Here is a 22,739-nt window from a genome sequence, read left to right as displayed (position 1 = left end):
AACCTTCAAGAACAAAAACAATGTATTCACATTATGTAAAATTTACTGTGCTTTGACTGCTGCACATTGATTTCACAGCTGCTGAATATTTATGAGCAAATTACAAAAACAAATTTACCACTTTAGCCTTGAGCTAAGTTTAAAAGCATTCCAATATTTATGCTAACTACAGCCTGCCTCATACATAAGTTCATTCCTTCTAATTTATTCCCTAGTGAAGTGAGCAATAAGCAAGGTTATCTTATGTGTTGCTTCTTGCTTTGATATTCCTACACCTTGCTTGTAAGCAGTTGTCAGGATTTATACTTCAGTCTCTTCCATTCAACAAGCCCATAGACTTGAACAGCATCTGAGGAACAGCCTGATGCTGGCTCAGAAAGACCTTTACTTAAGGCCAACTCAGCTACACCTACATTACTCAGCTACACCTACATTACTTAAGGTAGCGGGATAGGACAGGACTTGGCCCAAAGAGCCTCAGCTTGGAAACAAAAGTCAGTACCTACAACCAGCCATTTCCTCCCATTTTATCCTAATTTCCTGCTTTTATATATATACACAGACACACTATGTGCATTAATCTGTGAGCCGCTGTATTAAAAAAAAATTGTAATGCTTAATAGATCAATGGTTCAAATTGAATTTCACTATCTTGGGCAGAATTTCAGCGTAAAGATGACCCTATTAGCTAAAACTGTTTTTACTTCAATTTATTCTGATCAGAATATTGAATGTACAATTAATCAAACGGCAAATGCTGATATCTACATTTATGAGGGGAAACAAGAAATCTAGGGTAAAAGCGCTAATTATACAGAATGAAAAGGGGGGAGTGTTAGCTGTACCAAACATAAAAGTATACTATTTTGCAAAATGTATCAACTGGTTAGTTGACTGGATAAAACATTGCTGCTCTCAACAGTAAAATCTGAGAAAGCTTACTTGAGTCATTACATAATATTTCACAAGTAAATATAAATGAAAGACCATTCGCTGCAAAAGAAAACAGTTTGATTTCAAACCTCAGGATGTGGAATAAATTCAAACTTAGAATATAAGGTCAGCCTGATCACCTGTACAATCAGTTATAGATGATCCCAAAGTTAATAAAGATATTTCCAAATTCTATGATTGAGTTGGATCCAGACTTATGGGATGGAAGTTAGTCATAACTAACTTGTTCCACTGATCTAAATGAGTCTACTCCAAGCTTGACTAAATCTGGATCCATCCTTTTCCTCTCTACTATATGTAAGGGCTTAGTAGTAGATAACAGGGTTTTTAATCTGTAGAAATAGAAAATAAATGGGAAACTGAAAATCTATTGTGATTTGAGAACCTTCAGGGTTTTTTTTTAACTAATGTACTTAAAATCAGCTAGTTTAGGGAAATTACAGAATTTGAGAACATAGTAATAAACATGGAAAAACAGCTATTCTGTAATATATAAAAACTTTTAAAATTTAATTGTGAAACGAAACGGGTAAAAAATATATGGTAAGATGGGCACATGATGTAGGAGCTAACATTCATAGAATAGGAAATAAATTGTCTCTGTGTATGAACATTGGAGAAAATTAATTTAAAATAATGGTAAGATAGGATGTTACTACTCTGATAGTAAATAAAAATTAATAAGAAATATAATCCTCATTGCTGGAAATGTTCAAAAACCAAGGTAACGTTCATTATATGTGATGGACATGCCCAGGTGAATATTAGTTTATATTATAACACTTGATCCACTACTTTTTCTTTTAACTTACACTGAAGACCTTATACATAAAGAACATGGTGAACTGATTGATATGATAGCAATTGCTAGTATATGCCAAATACTGGGAATTATCCAAACCTCCAGATATAGAAGACTGGATAATAAAGATGTGGGATTTTGTGGCAATGGCCAAATTGACATCTCCTATAAGAACAAAGGAAAATCAATGAAGATGGGATAACTGTATAGCTAATGGGGCACCCTTTATTTTTCCAGAATTGATTTGATAATGCTTAGTGCACATTCTGCTTTAAGGTGAACTAGTCTGATAGATATAAAGAATAATAATAGCAGTCTATGTAACTATAACCTTTGTTTAGGTGTAAGACCTGTAAGCATCCCCTTTTTCCTTAGTTGTTTTATTAAAAATTATTTCCCTCTTATGACTTTTCCCTGCACTCTCCTTCCCTTGGGTGTCTTGTGTTTTTTAAAAATAAAAAGCTAACCCTACTTAACAACTATAGTTAGCACCAAAGGAGACACACTGTTGCATGCAGACACAGGGTTGGATTCAGATTGTTAGGCTGCAATCCTAGACACATCTCCTTGATAATAAGCCCCATTGCACTCAGTAAGATTTAATTCTGAGTAGCCATGCATAGAATCGCACTGTTAGTCACCCCTAGGTCCCACTGAAAAAAATAACATCCCACTGATTTCAATGGGAACTAAGTGTGCTGAAATTAATCTGGATCCAGCCCATAAAATCACGGTTATCACTGACAAAGGAAGAGAGAATTTACATGGGTGAAGAGGAGGACGCACACTCTTCTCATTTTTTGATCAAGTCACCTCCCTTGTAGACCGTGGGAATGCTGTGGACATCATATACCTCGACTTCAGCAAAGCTTTCGACAAAGTGCCCCATGATATCCTGATGAGCAAACTTGCTCGAAGTGGGCTAGATGAAACAACGATCATGTGGATCCACAGTTGGCTACAGAATCGGACTCAAAGAGTGCTTATCAATGGGACCTTCTCAAGCTGGGGAGAGGTAACGAGTGGGGTACCGCAGGGCTCAGTCCTGGGCCCAGTGCTCTTCAACATTTTTATTAATGACTTGGAGGAGGAGGTGCAGGGAATGCTGATCAAATTTGCAGATGACACAAAATTGGGAGGGATAGCTAATACTTTGGAAGACAGAAACAAAATTCAAAGTGATCTGGATAGACTGGAGTGCTGGGCAGAAAACAACAGAATGGCATTTAATAGGGACAAATGCCAAGTTCTGCACCTAGGAAAAAGAAACCAAATGCACAGTTACAAGATGGGGGATACGTGGCTCAACCACACTACGAGCGAGAAGGATCTTGGAATTGTCGTCGATCACAAGCTGAATATGAGCCAACAATGTGATGTGGCTGCAAAAAAGGCAAATGCTATTTTGGGCTGCATTAATAGAAGCATTGCTTCCAAATCCCGGGAAGTACTAGTTCCCCTCTACTCAGCACTGGTTAGGCCTCATCTGGAGTACTGTGTCCAGTTCTGGGCACCACACTTTAAGAAGGATGCAGACAAGCTGGAGAGGGTTCAAAGGAGAGCAACAAAGATGATCAGGGGACTGGAAACAAAGCCCTATGAAGAGAGACTGAAAGAACTGGGCATGTTTAGCCTTGAGAAGAGAAGACTGAGGGGAGATATGATAGCACTCTTCAAGTACTTGAAAGGTTGTCACAGAGAAGAAGGCCAGGATCTCTTCTTGATCATCCCAGAGTGCAGGACACGGAATAATGGGCTCAAGTTACAGGAAGCCAGATTCCGGCTGAACATCAGGAAAAACTTCCTGAGTGTCAGAGCAATACGGCAATGGAACCAATTACCTGGGGAGGTGGTGGGCTCTCCCACACTGGAGGCCTTTAAGACGAGGCTGGACAGCCATTTGTCAGGGATGCTCTGACTTGGATTCCTGCATTGAGCAGGGGGTTGGACTCGATGGCCTTGTAGGCCCCTTCCAACCCTACTATTCTATGATTCTATGATTCTATATAAGGAACGGTCTCTTTTGTAGTCAGCCCGATGAAAGTAGTTTTAACAGTATTCTGCTAAATATCTTCCAGATACAGTACTGTAGGCTTTCTCTCTTTCTCTTTCTTTCTTTCCTTATTTTTTGAATACATACTAAACTTCCATCAGAACACAGATGGAATGGCAAATAAACCATTAGCACAGAGAACAGCAAGATGAGTTCCAGCAGTTCGCTACAGTCCTAGTATCATTGACCCTAATCAAGTCTTCAAAGATTATGTAAGCAATAATTCTGGAAGAAACAGACTGGGCATTACAGAACCATTGGAGAGGTATTGTGAAAACACTTGAACACCCTGGTTGGGAAAGAGAACATCTTGAACTGTTTAAAGTCGCTGCAGACAATTTTTGATAGCAGTCATAATCATTTATATTTTCCTGGCGTAATAATTTTAGATAGGAGTTAGTAACAAGATCAAAATTGCAAACATTAATGGCAACACTGATTTCTGCAATGCATGGGACAGTTTCCAGACCAAGAATTCTCATATATACAAGACCTCTTACTTGAATCATATCTAGTATTTCCAAACAATGCTTAATTACCAGTCATGGTATTAATTCATAGTAATGCAAACAGAACACATCACCAGTACCACTGGTTACTACCCACCTTGTTAAACAAATTTGGTTTTGATGCTTAGCAGTACAATTAGTTTTTATTTCATTGTTTCAATGATATTATGGGAATCTGTTTTATATCCAGGGTCCTGAAACCAATCCCTTATGGATGGACAATTCTGCTACAATGATTGCTTTAACAAAAAGAGGGAAGCCTAACTTTCTCATGTGAAGATGTGGCAGTAACCATTTGGACAGAGACAGTTTATTTTTAGATAAGAAGGTGACTAGTGAGTCGAAGCTATGGGACTCCTAGATTTTTCTGCAACAAGCTTGTTCTATTTATTTTGTCTGCTTTCTTTTGACTGTTGTTCTTGTTAACTGTTATTACTGCAGACACTTACTTCACTTGACACATATGAATGGGATTGATCATTATGTAAAAACTAGAGAACTAGATTGTGGATACTCAATACTGAATCAAAAAACACCTGTGAAACTGGGGGCAGAGCAACATTTCTGAGCACTGTCTTCTAGACCTCAATCACAGATTACAAGGGTTCTGTTCTAAAAAATTAGCATAAGATGCAGAATATAATGTTAGATTTGGGGAACAGTGGTTCCAAAATGACTCCATGGTGACCATATTTTTTAGAAACTACATCTGGCTATCTGGGCACTGGACAGCTATTTTAACTATGAAAACTTGTTCCCAAATGTGTTTATTATATAAGAATAATAGTTTAGTAGGAAGTTTAATATAATTCTTCAGTTTAAAAAATATATGCCACTGACCTCTAAATGGTGATGCCATTATTTCAACCCACAACCCATATAATGTACTCAATAATGGATTCTCCTTTACATTCCTTTTGGACTTGGTATGCAGCTCTGAAAAACTGATTCTCAGCTGTGGTATAACTGGCCTTTTAATCCATAAGAAGCCATTTATATTAACATCTTTCACGTAACTCTGCTTTAAGTCAGAGGAGAATCAGAAAAGAATACTTCAGTTATGCTGTGGTACAGTTTCAAGAGGGACACTTAATCTCAACTGACTGCTCACTAAGGCAACTTTCGATCAGGAAATATTTAACCAGTTACAGGTCTTTCACATATTAAGCTGAATTCCTATTAATCCTCTGAGCTACCTACCTGAAGACAGCCTGAATATGCCACCTGTGCAAAAACACTTAGGTGTTCCTTGCCTTTACTGATGCCTTCTCATTTATACAGAACGGTGACCTAGATATGTGACCCACTCGGTTCTGCAAGCTATTCTAGAGAGAATAAGCTGTGGAAGCTTATTCCAACGTGACAACTGATTCTCTAGCATTTTCTACACACACACACACACACACACACCCGCGTCAGTACAAAATTCATGCTACGAAGTCACAGACAAGCTGAGGGAATTCACACCCTGAACCTGAACTTTTAGCAAGAACACTTTAATCTTTTAAACTTCTCCCTCGCTTCTGCAAAAGCTATGTTCAAAGCTCTGAGTTTGACTTATGGGGTCAGTTTCAATTATCTATCAAAGTAAAATGGATATAGGACAAATAACATTGTTTCCAGTCTTTCCACCCCAGAAATGCTCTTATCAAATCAACTCATGCAGCAATTCTTATTTCACTTGAAAACAGATTTATAAAGTCAAGGTCAGTCTTACCTCATCCCACTCTGAAGCAAAGGAAGGTGATTTTTCCAGCCTTTTTTTCCCAGCACTACAATTGGAAAGCGATTCACTTCTGCTTCCCATAGTATCGTCCTCTGTTGGTGAGGTGGTCAAAAGGTCAGAATCTGATTTTGATAAGCTACGGCTAAGTTTTAGTTCTGCTCTGGGCTTGCCTCCTGGGTGAATTCTGCCCATAACACTGCTCTTGTCTCCTTCCTCGGCACCACCAGGGTGTTGTGTCAAGTGAGGATGTGCTAAAGTTTCAGGGTCCAACTTGTTGTCACTGGTATGATGGATGGTTGAATAGACCACTTTATTTTGGTCTGCAGCGCTAGTCTGTACTGATCCAGATGCCTCAACATCTTCCAGCTGCATAGCAGTCCCTTCTGTACTTCCTTTGCCCACAGCCGAAATAAGTCTGAAAGGGTCCTCATTTATTTCACACACTGGAGAAGAACCATGCAGCAGACCTGAGAATTGATCCACTCCTTGGACGTCCTGGGCATCTGCTTGGCTGTGGCTACTGCTGCTCCTCCTTTGGTCTTCAGAAGGACAGAAACAAAATAAATAAACAAAACAAAAACCCAAACACACAAAAATCAAGAGAAGTAGGGCTCTAGCTTCCCCCACCAAGAGAGGAAGAAATAAGAAAAAGAACAGTTCAGTATTGTTCAGAGCACTCAGATTGTACCCAAAGTCAGAGCATTTATGAAATTCCAAACACTGGCCTGATTTATGCAATCTGGCAGCCCGCCCCAGTTCGTTTTATTCCTGTTAACACTAACAATCAGCCCTTGCTATATAAGGTTTGGAGAAGTGCTAACTATACTCTGCAGAGAGAGGGGCAGTCAGACTCCTGGAACACGAGATATTTCCATAAAGGCCAAAGTGTTATTTAGAGCAGCACTCCCTACCCTTGGCACAGAGCACTGGGTGGGGGAAAAAAGAGCTGCAAACAACCTGCAAGTTTGAAAACATTCCCCCCTCCTCCCTACAGCTTGCTCCCTTCCCGAGTGGCTTGAGCTCACCTCCTTATGCAAGAGAAATAAGGGCATAGCAGCAATGCTAACTTCATCAAAACCTTGTTTCCAGTTAACTAATTCCTCCACATAAAGTGGCCTGCTGTACTGCTGCAGTCATTGCTGCTGAAATGTGACACTGTTACTAGACTTGTGTTTTAATATGTTGTATCAAATACCAAGACCTGATTAAAGCATGAATAATTGACCTGATATGAATTATTCAAAAGCTTATTGTAAAGAGCCATTTTGAACAACAGTCAATACATTTCCCAATATTTACTATAGGTTAAAGCCAAAAGTTTTAAAACCCTGGCTTAACGAAATTCCAAGTCCTCCCACCATCCTCGGAACAGGATGTTACTCAACATTTTCCTCAATAGCTAAATATGGGATTGTACTTGAGGAACAGAAAGGTAAGTTTGTTTCTATGGGCTATACTTGACATCCAGGGATGTGGTTTAGAACCTTATGGTGGGTGTTGGGGAAGAGGGAGATAGAAACAGATTTCAAATTAATAAGTAAAGTCAAATGCTTCTGTCCTGGCAGGATCAAGCCAACCAAATCTACTCAGAATGTTTCCATTGATTTCAGCTGTGCTTAACTGTCCTCAAAATCAAATAAGAAGTGCTTAAATTCGACTTACTGTTCCTGGTTGCAGAGTCACCAGAATGCAGGGATCATAATAAACCAGTAAATCTCTCTCTCTCTCTCTCTCTCTCACACACACACACACACACACTCATTCCTAAGCATTCACACTTTTATTTTACATATAACACACCTAAAGAAACTTTGGCAAGGACCAGCCATGCGTTTCCCCTTAGATTTTTATTTATTTATTTATTTATTAAATTTATTAATCACATCTGGCTGGTCACTCAGCCACTCTTAAGCTACATGTTATATAAATTTAACAAGTTTGAGCCCATTTGCTTTGTATGTTCAACTGGCATCTACTCATGAGACCCACTCTACAAGAACAGGACAGCAGCTTAACTGACAAAATTGTGCTCATTGGCAGCAATTCTCTTGCAATAAAAATTCCCAAGATATAAGTCTAGAATTTTAACAGCAGTCTCTTGACGTTACTTATTACATGTACAAGAGTCTACAAGCTCACATATGATACAAACACCTCTTCTAGCAGAATGATTTTTTAGTGTCATGCCTAGCTTATATACTTATCTGGCACAATGTGTTCATTTCACACCTCTAATACGCCTTGCTTGTCAGTAGGACAAGACCATATTTTCAGTGCATTTCTGAAAGCTGTTTATACAATGAAGTTACATGCCAAACAAGCTTTTACTAATATCTTGCCACAACCCATGACTTTCCTGGTGCAACCCTGCAAGCCTCCCATTGTCTGCCAAATCTTTCCAAGCCAACTGTAAATGTGAACTATTCCACAGTAAATACAGGGTATCCTACCTGCTTGGACAGACTTGCTGGGACAATGGGCATTCACAGTAGCAGTTTCCCATAGGTCAGAGGCAAGAAAGGGAAGGGTAAAGTGCAGAATACCTCCCCACCTTACCCCTTGCAGAAGAGCTATAAGACTCTGTTTAATGTACCTTCTGTATATAGAGTTAACATTTAGCAGCACTGCTATCAGAGGGTGGAAAAGCAGCTGACAATGTGTGTTGCACACTGGAACATTTGACTGTCCCAAAGCCAGCAATGAAGCCCAACAATGGGATCACTGTTTGCATGAAACAGTGGCTGTGCTTTCCATCTCCTGAAAGCAAAATAGCAAACACAAAAATATCTTCTGGCATATGAGCAAAGTCTTATGAGAGACATTTGTGAGCATTTTAGTCACGCTCCATGTTCAACACTCCCGATGATGCTTTTACATACAGAAAAGAGCAAACACCATTTTTTTAATGAACATTTCTGTGAAGTTGGAATGACTTGGAATGAACACCTACCTTTTGAGAGCTCTATCAAGTGTGATTCAGGACTTGGATATTGCTCAGAATGACTAGAAGAAAAGTCAGAAGAAGCTTGGCAATTCAGAGGCCATTGGATATCCTGGGAAGATGGACCTTTTCGTGGCCAAGCCTGCAAAGGGATCGTATATTATTCAAATGTAAACGCTATTATTAGAGCAGCACATGCCAAAGCTGAAATTCCACACCCAGAAAAAACATTTTGCAATTTAAGTATAATTGCATATGTTCTGCTTACATTATGTATCCTGCTTCCAAGACTTTCAAACTGTGATTTTGTATAAGTGGAAGCTTTGACAAGTGGCAGAAGAGAATGGAAGAATCAGGAGGACAAATATTTGATCAGCAGTTGCCAAACCTGAGTCCCTAGATATTGTTGGACTCCCATAATCCCTCACCAGTGGTCATGCTGGCTGGGAATGGTGGGAGTTGTAGTCCACCATTGTCTGGGGACACAAGGTTTGTAATCACTGGATTACAATATGAACATGGTTAGGGGTAAATAAAACAGCTGTAGGAAACCTTCAATCCCCTGTCCGTGCCTACCTCCTTGTTTTGATCATTCATATGCTGCCTGCATATTTCCAAGCTTTTCTTTGCAACCACGAAGACTATACAAAATGGTTTTTAGAATGTGAAAGCAAGATTCTCGGAATCTCAAATCTAACACCAGATGCCAGATACCATCTTGCATTCTGAACATAGACTGTTCAGACTGCTCTTCATACTTTTTGAGCAATTTTCACCAAGCATCTTAACATTTTTTTATGAAGATTGCAGTGGTAAAGAAGGTTAGTCATGGCCATGGCCACCAAGAAGAGAGATGATACATTTGATTCAGCATATTGTACACAGCCCTGACGATACCATTTTTTGCTAAATCAAATGTAACATCTCCCCTTCTTGGAAGCTATAACTAAACTCCCGTACTACAGAAATCTTCATTAAAAAAATGTTAAGATGCTTGGTGAACATTTCTCATAAAGTACAAAGAACAGTCCAAGCAGCCTATGTCCTGCAGGTTCAGAATGCAAGATGCCTATTGAAAGATATTCTCCATAGTTTAAACAAAGAAACAATCTACTCTTTAAATATGAACTCCTTCTACCAGAAAGTTAGACTAGGTAGCGACCATACTTGGCTTTGCAGTTGATTCATTCTGCAAAACGTGCATACATTATGTGAAGATTGTAACCTCTTTAGTTTACACAGCGCATCATGACAGTGGACTGTATTTGCCCAATGGCAAAACAATTCTCTATGTAAGTGCTCTCTCCAAATTTTATATTAGTAAATACTGACAGTACGCTGCTGCTTCACAGGCCTCTTTCAATCCAAGAGAACTTGAAAAATAGCAATGAGTGCATCAGTACAAGGGCCTGTACACTAAACTTCCTTGCTAACAGGCTGTTCTCTCCTCTTCATCTTCTGAACTGCACACTCTTGGAATCTCTTACTCAATGACCCAGTTCAAAAGTTGTAATAACTTCTTATTGTGAATGTGGCAGCATGCTGGTCTGTGCTGCCCAATCACTCCCACTGTGAGCAGGAGTGGCTGAACAACTCAGGGATTCTGGGGCACTAGAATCTGTCAGTATGCATAGTGGTATTAAACTTCTATTTTCTTCTTTGATACTTCTATTTAATTTTTAGACAATATCATTTGAACCTTATATACATTTGCCAAGCTATTAAGAGTTAATATTTTGTTCCTCTCCCTCATTCCAGTGTATGGAAAATAATAATTTTGTAAAAAACAATAATTTTTTTCTAAGCAAGAACTCTTTCTCTTTATCATTTGCCCTCATTTGACATTTAAAATAATTTCACCTCTATGCTAGATATTTGCTGTAAAATGGAATGGAAATGGAAAAAGTAATCTGAACCTTGATAACTAACACACTGTCTTCTTTTCCAAATAATGTATTGAAGTTCAAAGAACCTAAAGTCAGACTGCACATCATAAATTATCTCATTTCCTCCTAGGCAAATACAGCACACATAGAAGTCACAGGCATTTCATAGAATCATAGAATAGTAGGGTTGGAAGGGGCCTATAAGACCATTGAGTCCAACCCCCAGCTCAATGCAGGAATCCAAGTCAGAGCATCCCTGACAGATGGCTGTCCAGCCTTGACTTGAATGCCTCCAGTGTGGGAGAGCCCACCACCTCCCTAGGTCATTGGTACCATTGTCATATTGCTCTAACAGTCAGGACGTTTTTCCTGATGTTCAGCCGGAATTTGGCTTCCTGTAACATGAGCCCATTATTACGTGTCCTGCATTCTGGGATGATTGAGAAGAGATCCTAGCCTTCCTCGCTGTGACAACCTTTCAAGTACTTGAAGAGCGCTATCATATCTCCCCTCAGTCTTCTCTTCTCAAGGCTAAACGTGCCCAGTTCTTTCAGTCTCTCTTCATAGGCCTTTGTTTCCAGTCCCCTGATCATCTTTGTTGCCCTCCTCTGAACCCTCTCCAGCTTGTCTGCATCCTTGTTAAAGTGCGGTGCCCAGAACTGGACATAGTACTCCAGATAAGGCCTAACCAGTGCTGAGTAGAGGGGGACTAGTACTTCCCGGGATTTGGAAGCTATGCTTCTATTAATGCAGCCCAAAAGAGCATTGGCCTTTTTTGCAGCCACATCATATTGTTGGCTCGTATTCAGCTTGTGATCTATAACAATTCCAAGATCCTTTTCGCTTGTAGTGTTGTTGAGCCACTTATCCCCCATCTTGTAACTGTGCATTTGGCTTCTTTTTCCGAGGTGCAGAACTTGGCATTTATCCCTATTAAATTTCATTTTGTGGTTTTCTGCCCAACGCTCCAGTCTATCCAGATCACTTTGAATTTTGTTTCTGTCTTCAGATTCGTCTGGCAGGATTTGTTCTTGACAAATCCATGTTGGCTTCGAATAATCACGGCATTGTTTTCAAGGTGCTTCCAGATGGATTGCTTTATCATCTGCTCCAGAATTTTCCCAGGGATTGATGTCAGACTGACTGGTCTGTAGTTCCCAGGTTCCTCCTTTTTACCCTTTTTGAAGATAGGGACAACATTAGCCCTCCTCCAGTCATCTGGCACTTCCCCCGTCCTCCATGATTTCTCAAAGATAATAGACAGCGGTTCTGAGAGTTCTTCTGCCAGTTCCTTTATTACTCTAGGGTGCAGTTCATCTGGACCTGGAGATTTGAACTTATTCAAAGTAATTAGGCGTTCCTTGGCCATATGCCTATCGATCTCAAGCTGCAATCCTGCCCCTTCAGTCTGTACTTCGCTTTTGCCAGGGGGGTCATAGACCCTCTTTTGGGAGAAGACTGAGCCAAAGCAGGAATTGAGCACTTCTGCCTTTTCTGTGTCATCTCTTATCATTTTGCCAACCAATATTTTATAGCTGAACCACCATTTCTTTCCTTTCTCTTTTACTATGCACATAACTGAAGAAAGTTTTGTTGCTTTTAGCATCCCTCGCTAACCTCAGCTCGTTCTCAGCTTTAGCCTTCCTGACACCATCCCTGCAATTCTGTCCTAACTGCCTGTACTCTTCCTTTGTTGTTTGTCCTTCCTTCCACTTCGTATATGTGTCCTTTTTTGTTTTCAGGTCATCTCTAAGCTTTTTGTGAAGCCACATTGGCTTCTTCTGTTGTTGTCCACCATTTTTTCTTGTTGGAATTGTTTGTAATTGTGCCTTGAGAATTTCCTTTTTTAAAAACTCCCATCCATCTTGGACTCCTTTTCTTGTTAGAGTTGCTTGCCATGGGACCTTACTTATCATTGTTCTGAGTTTATTAAAATCGGCTTTCCTAAAATCCAGGTTACGCGTTTGGCTATGCTCGGCTTTTGCTTCCTTTAGAACCATGAACTCAAGTATAACATGGTCGCTTTCCTCCAGAGTTCCTGTAACTGCTACTTGATCCACTAAGTCATCTCTGTTGGTTAGGATCAAGTCAAGGATAGCCGATCCTCTAGTTCCTTCCTCTACTTTCTGTAGGAGGAAGTTATCTGCCACACAAGTCAGGAATTTCCTGGAGGGGCCATGTTTTGCAGAATTTGTCTCCCAACAAATATCAGGGAAATTGAAGTCCCCCATTACTACTACATCATTCTTCCCTGAAACATTGGCAGTTTGCTTTTCAAAAGTTTCATCCTCATCTTCTCCTTGATTGGGTAGCCGGTAGTACACTCCGACCACCATATTCCTTTTATTCTTTGCTCCATTTATTTTAACCCACATGCTCTCGATGGGGCTACCAAGCTCATCCTCCTGTATTTCTGTGCAGAGATATGTATTTTTAACATATAGTGCAACCCCACATTTTCTTTACTACACTTCCAGTATGTATAGTCCGTTTACCACTTAAGCTCATTTTCAATAACTTCAGGTGCTTTAACTTTAACTGTGTATTGTTTTAAACTGCCCTCCTTAACAATGAAGATGCAAACTATTTTTGCATGTATATAAACGTATATCGCCCTCCCCAGATCTTATATCCATTCTATTTAACTTAAAACATAATAAGAGCAAATATGTCCTACCTGTGGCTGGACACTGCTGGCAGCACCCGAAGATGATTCATCTGAGAATTTAAAAATCAAAATATTGAAAATTTGCAATACACATCTCTGTCCCTAGCTAATTAGAGTTAAGAGCAGGATGGGAAACTCTGGAAGGTGAGACCGCTTGAGTACTGTTTTCAAACCTCCAGGCAGTATGACTGATGCTTTTCCCTGCTTCATAGAAAGGTAGCTCAATTTTTCCTGCATCACATGAACAACAGCTTATTGCCTAAAGGAATGGGTCATGATAATGATATTCAAGTAGAAAAAACACCCATATATTTGCAACAAAATACTTTTGAAATAGCCAATAGAATGGATTATTAGCCAATAGGTTAAAAGGGAAAATAAAAGCCGTGTGCTACATCCCATTAAAAATACTAAATGGTTCGCTACTACACCAAAGGACATAATGAAATTCTAAAATATTATTAATCTCTGTGAAAATAGGAAAAACCATTGCTTCAGAAGATAGTTGATTCTTGAAAAAAAATTATCTTGACCTACATTTTTGCTAACTTTTTTTGCTCTGCATCAGAAATTTCTTTAATATAAAAGATTCACAAATAGTGTTAAATAAATCAGTCATTTACAAAAAGTTATCCTGAACTTAGAAAGTAGTGAAGAGGGTAATTTAATCTTTAAAAAATAATAAAGCCCCAGGTTTTGATGGGGTTATACTTGAATTTTACAAACTATTTAGTACTGAAATATCAGAATCATTAACATAAATTATGAAATGTATAATGGTATGATATGCCAGGAACATGGACACAGGCCAAATAAATGTTTTCCCTGAGTTGGGCAAAGATCCTTCACCAATGATTTCTTACTATCAAACTTCTTTATTGAAAAAGATTTCAAATAATGGACATTTTTATTGAATACAGGTTTAGACAAATATATAAAGATCAATCAGGTTTTATAAAAGGGCAACAGCTGGCTCATAGCGTGAGGAAATTAATTAATGTGATATATAAAATCAAATCATTTCAAGAACCAAGGGCTCCATTATTTATGGATGCCAAAAAGGCTTTTGATAGAGTTAGATGGCAATATTGTTTAGTGTTCTAGAACGATTTAAGATCAGTCCAAAGTTTAGACAATGGATTAGAACTGTATGCACTAATCTAACTGCAAGTGTTGCAGTTAATGGCTAGCTGTCATCTGCATTGGTGTCAGGAAAAAAGCAGATATGGACATGTTGCTGTTGAATCCATGTGTTAAGCCTATTTTTGGTGCTTGGTCAAACTAAAGCACTAGATTTCACAGGAATATCACCACGCATGTCTTTTGTCTATAATAAAGAAATTAATGAAATGAATACATCAGGTGATATTTCTAAATGGTTAAAACACCGTTTGATTGCCGTCAAGGATTTTATGGAGGAGGGTTATTACTTTTCAACATTTTCAACAACAAAAAATAATGTGCAAGATATGAAGATGTATCATTTCTTTCAGATTCGTCATGTTATTCATATACTTTTAAGAAAACATGGTCTTCTTAGGGTTCTTTCATCAATTGTAAAGCGTTATTTGGCCTCTTCTAGGAAAGGATCAATCAGTAAGATCTATTTAATATTCACATGTTTGCGGAACCAACCTTACCCCCCACCACCAGAGAAGGATTTATGAGTAAGGCTATCTTCAGAAATTTGGCAATGGATTGGTGAAAATTTTGAAAAGAATGTAACTGCAATGAATTTGAAGCATTTTTAAAACTCTGCATTAATAGTACTTTACACCACATAAAATTAAGAAGATCTATGGTTTAGATCTCTATAGACATTACAGATGTGGTTCTTAAGGTGCTGAATATGTACATTTTGGCATTGTGAAAATTATACCTTATTGTAATCTGGTTTTGTCTTATATCAAACAAATAATAGGATATGAATTATCAATGGATCCTCTTAGGGTGCTTCTCAGCTATTTAAAAGATTTTGTTGAAATGGCTGATCTAGAAAAGGTCATTAATCTCTTGATTGTAGAATTTCAATTGCTTCATATTGGAAAAAGAGCATTGCCCCTCCTCTTTATGATTGTTTTTTGTTTGCAATTATGTGAGATGTTGCTGTTTTGATGAAACTGACTTGCAAGCTTCTTGCTCACCTCCATCCCCCTCCAGCACAGCTGTGAGATATTTAAATGCATTTGCTTCCATTTAACTGCAGATTGTCATGTTGTTTGGACCCAGTGAACTGTGGTTAATCTTAACTATGGTTTGCTGAAACAAGCTTAACCTTAAACTGTAGTTTATGAAGCTGGCTTGTATGAACAAAGCATAGTTTCAGTTAATCTAAAATGGTAGCCAGAGGAGGAGAATGTGAGGGAGCATGCAAGTCTGCACTTGCTGCAGCTTGTTCTTTTAACTCTAAACCATGGTTTAAGTGTTACATGTTAACTCTCCCAAAGTGATTTGCTTGCTTTTAGCATATCATCCATTTTAATGAATAAGAATAAATCAGAAGACTGATTTATGCTGTTTTATGAGGCAACAACAGACATGTTCTATGCAGGATTCAGGAAATCAGCACAATTCTTATCACTTGCAAGACCATAATTAGTAGTCTGTTCACTTACAGATATCAGGATTCAAGATAATTCTAAATTGTAGAGGTTAGAGAAGCTACAAAGGAACTGGATAGGATTGTTATGGAAAGAAATATTAAAGTAAGAATTAATAGCTAGTTTACAGACAGTTAAAAGAACATCAGAAGAAAGTTCATCTGAATCACCAAGTACAATACAAGTAACAATGAGTATGAATTTACAGGACGATGCATTTTGGTTAGATGAATTCTCTAGACAGAGCCTTAGGAGTTAATGTCTACAGCTGCAATCCCATGCACTCTTTCTAAGAAGCCATCCTAATGAACACAGCGGAACCTTCTTTCAAATCAACATGCATAGGATGAGGCTGCATGGCTCTTACACTTTACTCTTTGAACTGCAATGCCTCTCATGACTGCTTCCTACATCTAACTATACCTGGCATAGGTGCCGAGTAGCTGTGCATATGTAAAACTGGGAAGCAGTGGGGGAGAGAAGAAGCAGACATTCATGTATTTTGCTATTATGGGTGCACACATGAAAAATGTAACATATGAAACACCAAATCAACTCTCACTTGAAAAAAACACAAGTTTTGTAATTGCTCACAACACAATTTGCAGAGCACTGGGGTTATCAATTCACATCCAAGACACATTCACTGGGCTCCAGCAGGTGAAAAGGATTCAGCATTGAATATGAGGAGATGGTTGATTTCCACTAGGTGGACCAATAGGACATTTAATTGTATGTGTTTGATTTTCTCCTTCATTTATTTACTTTTCCAGATGGCTTTAACATAGAAGAGCACATTATGTTGACTAAGGAGGCAATACCACCTAATGACATGGCAGGTGCTTTGATCAAAGTGGAGTATCTGTTTCATTAGTAATTGCACAATTATAATTTCCATGACGCTTGGTAACAGGATGAGAAATTTTCACCTAGTTTTATTTTCTTAAGTAAAACATTTATAAAAATGAAACATTAAGATACACTATTAGCCCTCATATTTATATTTTTATTTATATTATTTATATATTTATTTATTTTAATTTCTATACTACCCCATAGCTGAAGCTCACTGAGTGGTTTTACCAGAAGAATCAAGACTCACTGACCTGGTTCACACATAACGAGAAGCCAACATGGGTGAGTTCCCCGCAGGGTTTCTTGTTGCAGCAGTGGCCGGCATTTTGAATATTCAGGGTATGGCAGGAGTGCACCATAGCTTCTCATTATGTGTGAACCCAGTGATGGTGGATTGTTGGTGTGGCTGATAAGCCATCCACAACCTTCTTCTTACTTGCAAACCAGGGCACTGTATCACCAGTGAGATATCAAGGCAAGTATATTTTAACCAAAATCTGAAGAAGACAGCTTATCAGACAGCCACCACAAAATAAGTCAGCTCACCCAACTATCTTAAAAAGCTAGAATTGTTTGAATTTTTCACCTTCTGCACAATACATCCTGGCTGGTACATATGCTTGCAATAACTTTTCTTACCTTTTGTTTTTTTGTCCACCGCAACATGTTTCTTAGTTTCTGCTGTTAGCAGCAGCTCGTAAGGGTGCTCCTCTTCTTCATCAGCAGTGCTTCCCCTACTCTTCCTCTTAGTGACTAAGCCCTGATCAGACACAAAATGAGTTCACATAGCAGATGCAGTTATCTAATAATTTATTAACAATTAGCACTGCCATAGGGTACTTCCTCATGTTGAACATGGAATATAAGATATTAATGTCTCAGATATGTTACAGTCAGAACTGCTACAGTGCCTCCTTCTGTGACAGACAAGGCTCTCCCCTATGGCCCCACTATTATTACTTATCCCATCACAATAGATGCTGTGAGTCCTTCACTGCTGTTTCTCTCCCATACCAAAAGCTCCACACCAAATTTCCATTCCATCTTCCCTTATAAGGCAAGGAAGGAAACAAAGCCCTATGAGGAGAGAGTGAAAGAACTGGGCATGTTTAGCCTTGAGAAGAGAAGACTGAGAGGAGATATGACTGCGCTCTTCAAGTACTTGAAAGGTTGTCACAGAGAGGAAGGCCAGGATCTCTTCTTGATCATCCCAGAGTGCAGGACGTGGAATAATGGGCTCAAGTTACAGGAAGTCAAATTCTGGCTGAACATCAGGAAAAACGTCCTGACTGTTAGAGCAATATGACAATGGACCCAATTACCGAGGGAGGTGGTGGGCTCTCCTACACTGGAGGCATTCAAGATGAGGCTGGACAGCCATCTGTCTGGGGTGCTTTGACTTGGATTCCTGCATTGAGCAGGAGGTTGGACTCGATGGTCTTATAGGCCCCTTCCAACCCTACTATTCTATGATTCTATGAATTCCAAATATAACACTCCAACTGGAAGCACACTTTGTGGTGCTTCCAGAATCCTTTAGTAATGGTATTACGTGTAAGAGAGACACAGATGGGATGCAGAAAATGGTAAATATTGCACATAGCCAATCTAGCCATAGAATTACAGGCTTTAACATTCATACACTTCTCAAGAACAAAAAAAATGTACAACCTATACTTGAGGGGTGGGTGTCGAAAGTGATGACTGGGGGTGGGACGGAATTGGTATGAAGACACACATGGACAGAGAATGAAGGATGGCAAAAAGAACTAAGTACTTTTCTGAACAAACAGCTAATCCATTGTGTTACCCCAACAACTCACACTGTTGCAATCACTATTGGAAGACAGGTTTTCCATACTAAGTCCCAGCATTTTTTTTCCTGCGCCCATGAAGGCTGGACACTAAATGGTGGTAGATTTAAGTGCCTATGGAAGTTACGCCATTGTTTTGTTTCATGTCATATGCTTGGTTGGATCCAGGATCTGTCTTCCATAAGAGGACCCCTTCCTCCTCTCGTGGAAGGTCCCTCAGCCAATTTTTGGGGAACCCTTCCCCGACCAAAATTACAGCTTGCCCCACTCAGCAGGGTCTCCTGACCCTGTATAGCATTTTCAGGGGCAGTGAAGTCCACTTCTGGCAACACAGTTGATCCAGCATAAATCCAAATCCAACCCACTGTATTTCAAAGCACAATCACAAACAATGGCTTGGTTCAGTTTTAACGGGAAACCAACATTTCCTGTTATGAGAATGAACCTGGGTGAGCCTCAGGCTCTCCCCTCTCCTCTTTCATACTCACAAGGGAGAGCCATTTTTAATTTTTAAATTGGCCACAGTTCCCTGTTAAGTCCAAACTCAGGGAACCGTTGGCTCATTTAAACTATGCTTTGAGCAATGATTTGAGAAACCAGGGTCTGAAACCATGGTGTGATCCTGGTTTATTATTGCTAACTATAGTTTAAACCAGCTTTCCCTAACCTGGTGCCAGGTTGGAAAAGGCTGGTCTAAACAAACCACAGCTCCCGAGTTCAGATGTCACAAGGAACTGTGTTTAGCTAAAAGAGAAAGCTTTCAATCTCTTCCTCATGGATATGAAAGCAGAGAACGGGGAGAGCATGGACAGCTCATTCTCATAGTGGAAAACCATGGTTTACCATTATATCTTAACTAAGCTTCAATTTTTAGGGCCTAGACTAGCCTTTTCTTCAAAATGGAAGTGTTCTGCCAAAGAAGAGACCAAGAAATACTCTAAATAGTACTGTACTCCCAAAGTGCATATGAATTGCAAGTACCCACTCTAACGGAGTCCTAAATGTCAAATAAAATGAGTAGATGCCCTGAATAATAGTGAGAGTAGAGTTGGTAGCAGATGACATAATTGGAAGAGCTTAATTTTCATAATAAACATACAGGTGTAGAGAAGGGATTTGCCTCCTCTAAAGATACTGAAACATTTTAGAACATTCCCTCCAACACAACCCCCAAAATAGAACAATATACTTACCTTAGATGTATTCTGCTTCTTCTCTACGTGTTCTTCCTCTTCATCAGGGGGAGGCTTGGCAGGAGGAGGTGGACGCTCTCTCTACAATACAGAAAACCAGTATCAGTGCCTTGCATCAAATTCATTTCAAACTTCCAAATCTTTTTCATAGGAACAGCAAAAGGACTTGCTGCAGCAAAGCAAATAGAGGGTATGTCCTGGAAGAACTGGCATCTTCCCTCCCTTCAGTATTTTCTAATGGCATTTTAAATGTTTTTAAACAGTTAGCTCAAAAATGTTTACTATGGACAATGTCTATGCATGCGAAGTTTCACATTTCTAACCAAAGTGCACGATTTTAAGCATAACTACTCTACAAGCCAACTAGTAGGAAGCCTTTCAATACACAAGAGTGGGAAATATGGTTCTTCCCTGGCCTGTATAAAAGGTTTCTAGATCAGGCTAGCTCACTGGTCTGCTGTAGTGTTCCCTGTTATAGGCCCATCTTCATCTACACCTTACTTTGCCTCCATCTCTCTTTCCCCTTGCCTTCACCTCAAATATAAGCAGAGTCTGTCTGAAACAAAAGCAGTCTGTCCATTTAGAACAAAATACACTCTCAGGTTTAGCTCATGGTGGAATTTTGAATTGTTTTGTATGCTTAGGGTTAACCATCAAATCCTTGCTTTAATAGCTGATATGTCATAATTCTTAATTCCATACTGCACTAGAATACAGCACCAGTCTTGACAGTAAACTGTTGGTTTGGCCTCTTTTCCTCTGCTTTAATGTTGCCCATGTACATGTTTAAAGTTATCTATGAAGCTATTCAGCTAGAAGTGTTGAAGCCAAGATAGCATTCCTTCGAAATGCGATTTTATCTGTACCACAGTTCATACAGGCCATGAATTACTAGACCCAGCAAACACAGATACTTTTAAGCAAACCTTATTGCTTTCAGGGATTCTTACTGAGGCTATGTAATTATCCTATAAAGCCTCCATGCTCCCCCTGCTGGATTACATCCACAAATTCCATGAAGAACTGATTTGCTTCCAAATTAAAATCACAAACTAACACTGTGGCTGACAAGCCTGGCATTCAAGATGATTGCAATATAGGAATTTATTTTTTTGATGGTAGAAAGCTAGATGAGATGAAGGTCACACTTAAACAAGCTTCTTTCCTTGTAACCAAGTGAATAACCTGAGCTCACAGTAGCAACATGAAGATAGGCATTACAATGAACACATTCTACAGCTAAATATATAGGTGTAGAATTTCACCAAAATTCAGATAGCCATCACATCACGAAGTTATAATGCTTAAGAGCTCTGGGAGAACATCACGCATAGCACATGCAGCAGAGAGTGGCTTCCAACTGCTCAGCAACTAAAGCCTTTTGCAATTATTTATTATTATTTCCAAACTGTACAGCTAGGCTATCAACTTACTGCAAGTGTGGCGAGTACACAGGCCTGGTGATATATCCCAGACTACTTTCCACAAAAAGGTAAAGACAACACACATCAGGCTACATACAGGTCTCATTCCTGTCACTTTAATACTGGTCATCTCCGCTTCCCTATTCACTGAGTCTCTGTCTGAAGATCTTCCACTGGCCAGGCTGTCCAAAGAGTGGCAGGATGTTGCATTGTACAAGACTTCATATGGACATTCCTCAGGCTTCCCATCAAAATCTATGATCAGTTCTGTCACTGCTCTCTCCACATTCCCTAGAGAGAACAAACATTTATAAATCATCTGCATTTGTAACTATCCTGTTTTCAAACTCTGCTCTGTTGAACAGTGGCTATATTTTTCTCCCTAAATGCAGGAGATCGATCCTGTGATTTCCAGGAAAGCCTGCAGGATTGCCTCTGCATCACATGTGTGGAGTGAAAAGGGTCACCACTCCTTTCCTGAATGCTTAGGAGAAGCACTTGACATTGCCCATAAAGTATTTTAGAAACTTCTAAAAATTCATCCTACCACAACTCAAGTACAGTGACAAAGACCACACCTCTAAAAGGTATGTCAGATATCACGCCTCAACACATTTTCATAACTCTATTTCATTTATTTGTTAAACCCTGTAAACTTTAAAAATCCTAAAGCAAGTATAATGTATTTTTGTACTTTATACATCCATTAGATTAAGGAATGTCTTTGACAGATAGCTCACAGAAAGTAAGTAAAACATATTTCAATTTCATAAATCTATGCTTCAGCAAACTATTTGCTAAGTGACCCTATAGATTCTCCTCGATTTCTTGACTGTTTTATTTTATACCACTGAGCATGTATCCTTCCAGTTTGGAGTTGGAAGCATGGTGATATAGTTATTCTGCTCCTAACCTGCAGGGTCATTTTCAGAAGCTATTGCTGGGAAACTACTGCTTGAACCCCTGATGTCTTTGCTATGGGATCCCATAGGGTTCCATCTTGCCCTCATTGTTTTATAACATCTATGTGAAGCTACTGAAAGAGATTATCCTAATATTTCAGATGAGCTACCATCAGTACACTGACAACATCAAATTCTATCTTCCCTTATCAACTAACTGAGATGAAGCAATGTAAGCACCTAATCAGTGCCTGACTTCATAATGGACTGCAAGAGAGCCAATAAATTGAAGATCAATCTCAACAAGATGGAGGTTATGTGGGTGGATAGTCTCTAATTCAGGGATATGGTGTTCAGCCAATTCTGGACAGGGTTGCACTTTCCCTGATGGATCAAGTTTGCAGTCTGCAAA

The 22,739-nt window shown here is 39.2% G+C and overlaps 1 protein-coding gene across 8 annotated transcripts in view; it reads right to left on the bottom strand.

Annotated features, from left to right (window-relative positions):
* ANKS1A (ankyrin repeat and sterile alpha motif domain containing 1A) overlaps window positions 1-22,739 on the bottom strand; it is a 195,287-nt gene that overhangs the window by 97,108 nt on the left and 75,440 nt on the right. For all 8 annotated transcript variants that reach the window (XM_084853043.1, XM_084853040.1, XM_084853038.1 and 5 more), the window contains exons 9-14: window positions 21,523-21,716; window positions 20,002-20,082; window positions 17,634-17,754; window positions 13,549-13,589; window positions 8,995-9,127; window positions 6,036-6,583 (exon numbers count right to left, since the gene is read on the bottom strand). In XM_084853043.1, coding sequence (XP_084709169.1) covers window positions 6,036-6,583; window positions 8,995-9,127; window positions 13,549-13,589; window positions 17,634-17,754; window positions 20,002-20,082; window positions 21,523-21,716 — 1,118 coding nt within the window. The remainder of the gene's footprint in view (window positions 1-6,035; window positions 6,584-8,994; window positions 9,128-13,548; window positions 13,590-17,633; window positions 17,755-20,001; window positions 20,083-21,522; window positions 21,717-22,739) is intronic.

This window comes from Heloderma suspectum, chromosome 4, assembly GCF_057233095.1.
Source record: "Heloderma suspectum isolate Gila_16-S chromosome 4, 16-S_ref, whole genome shotgun sequence".
In the NCBI taxonomy this organism is placed as follows: domain Eukaryota; kingdom Metazoa; phylum Chordata; class Lepidosauria; order Squamata; family Helodermatidae; genus Heloderma; species Heloderma suspectum.
This window is presented reverse-complemented; position numbering and strand designations above follow the sequence as displayed.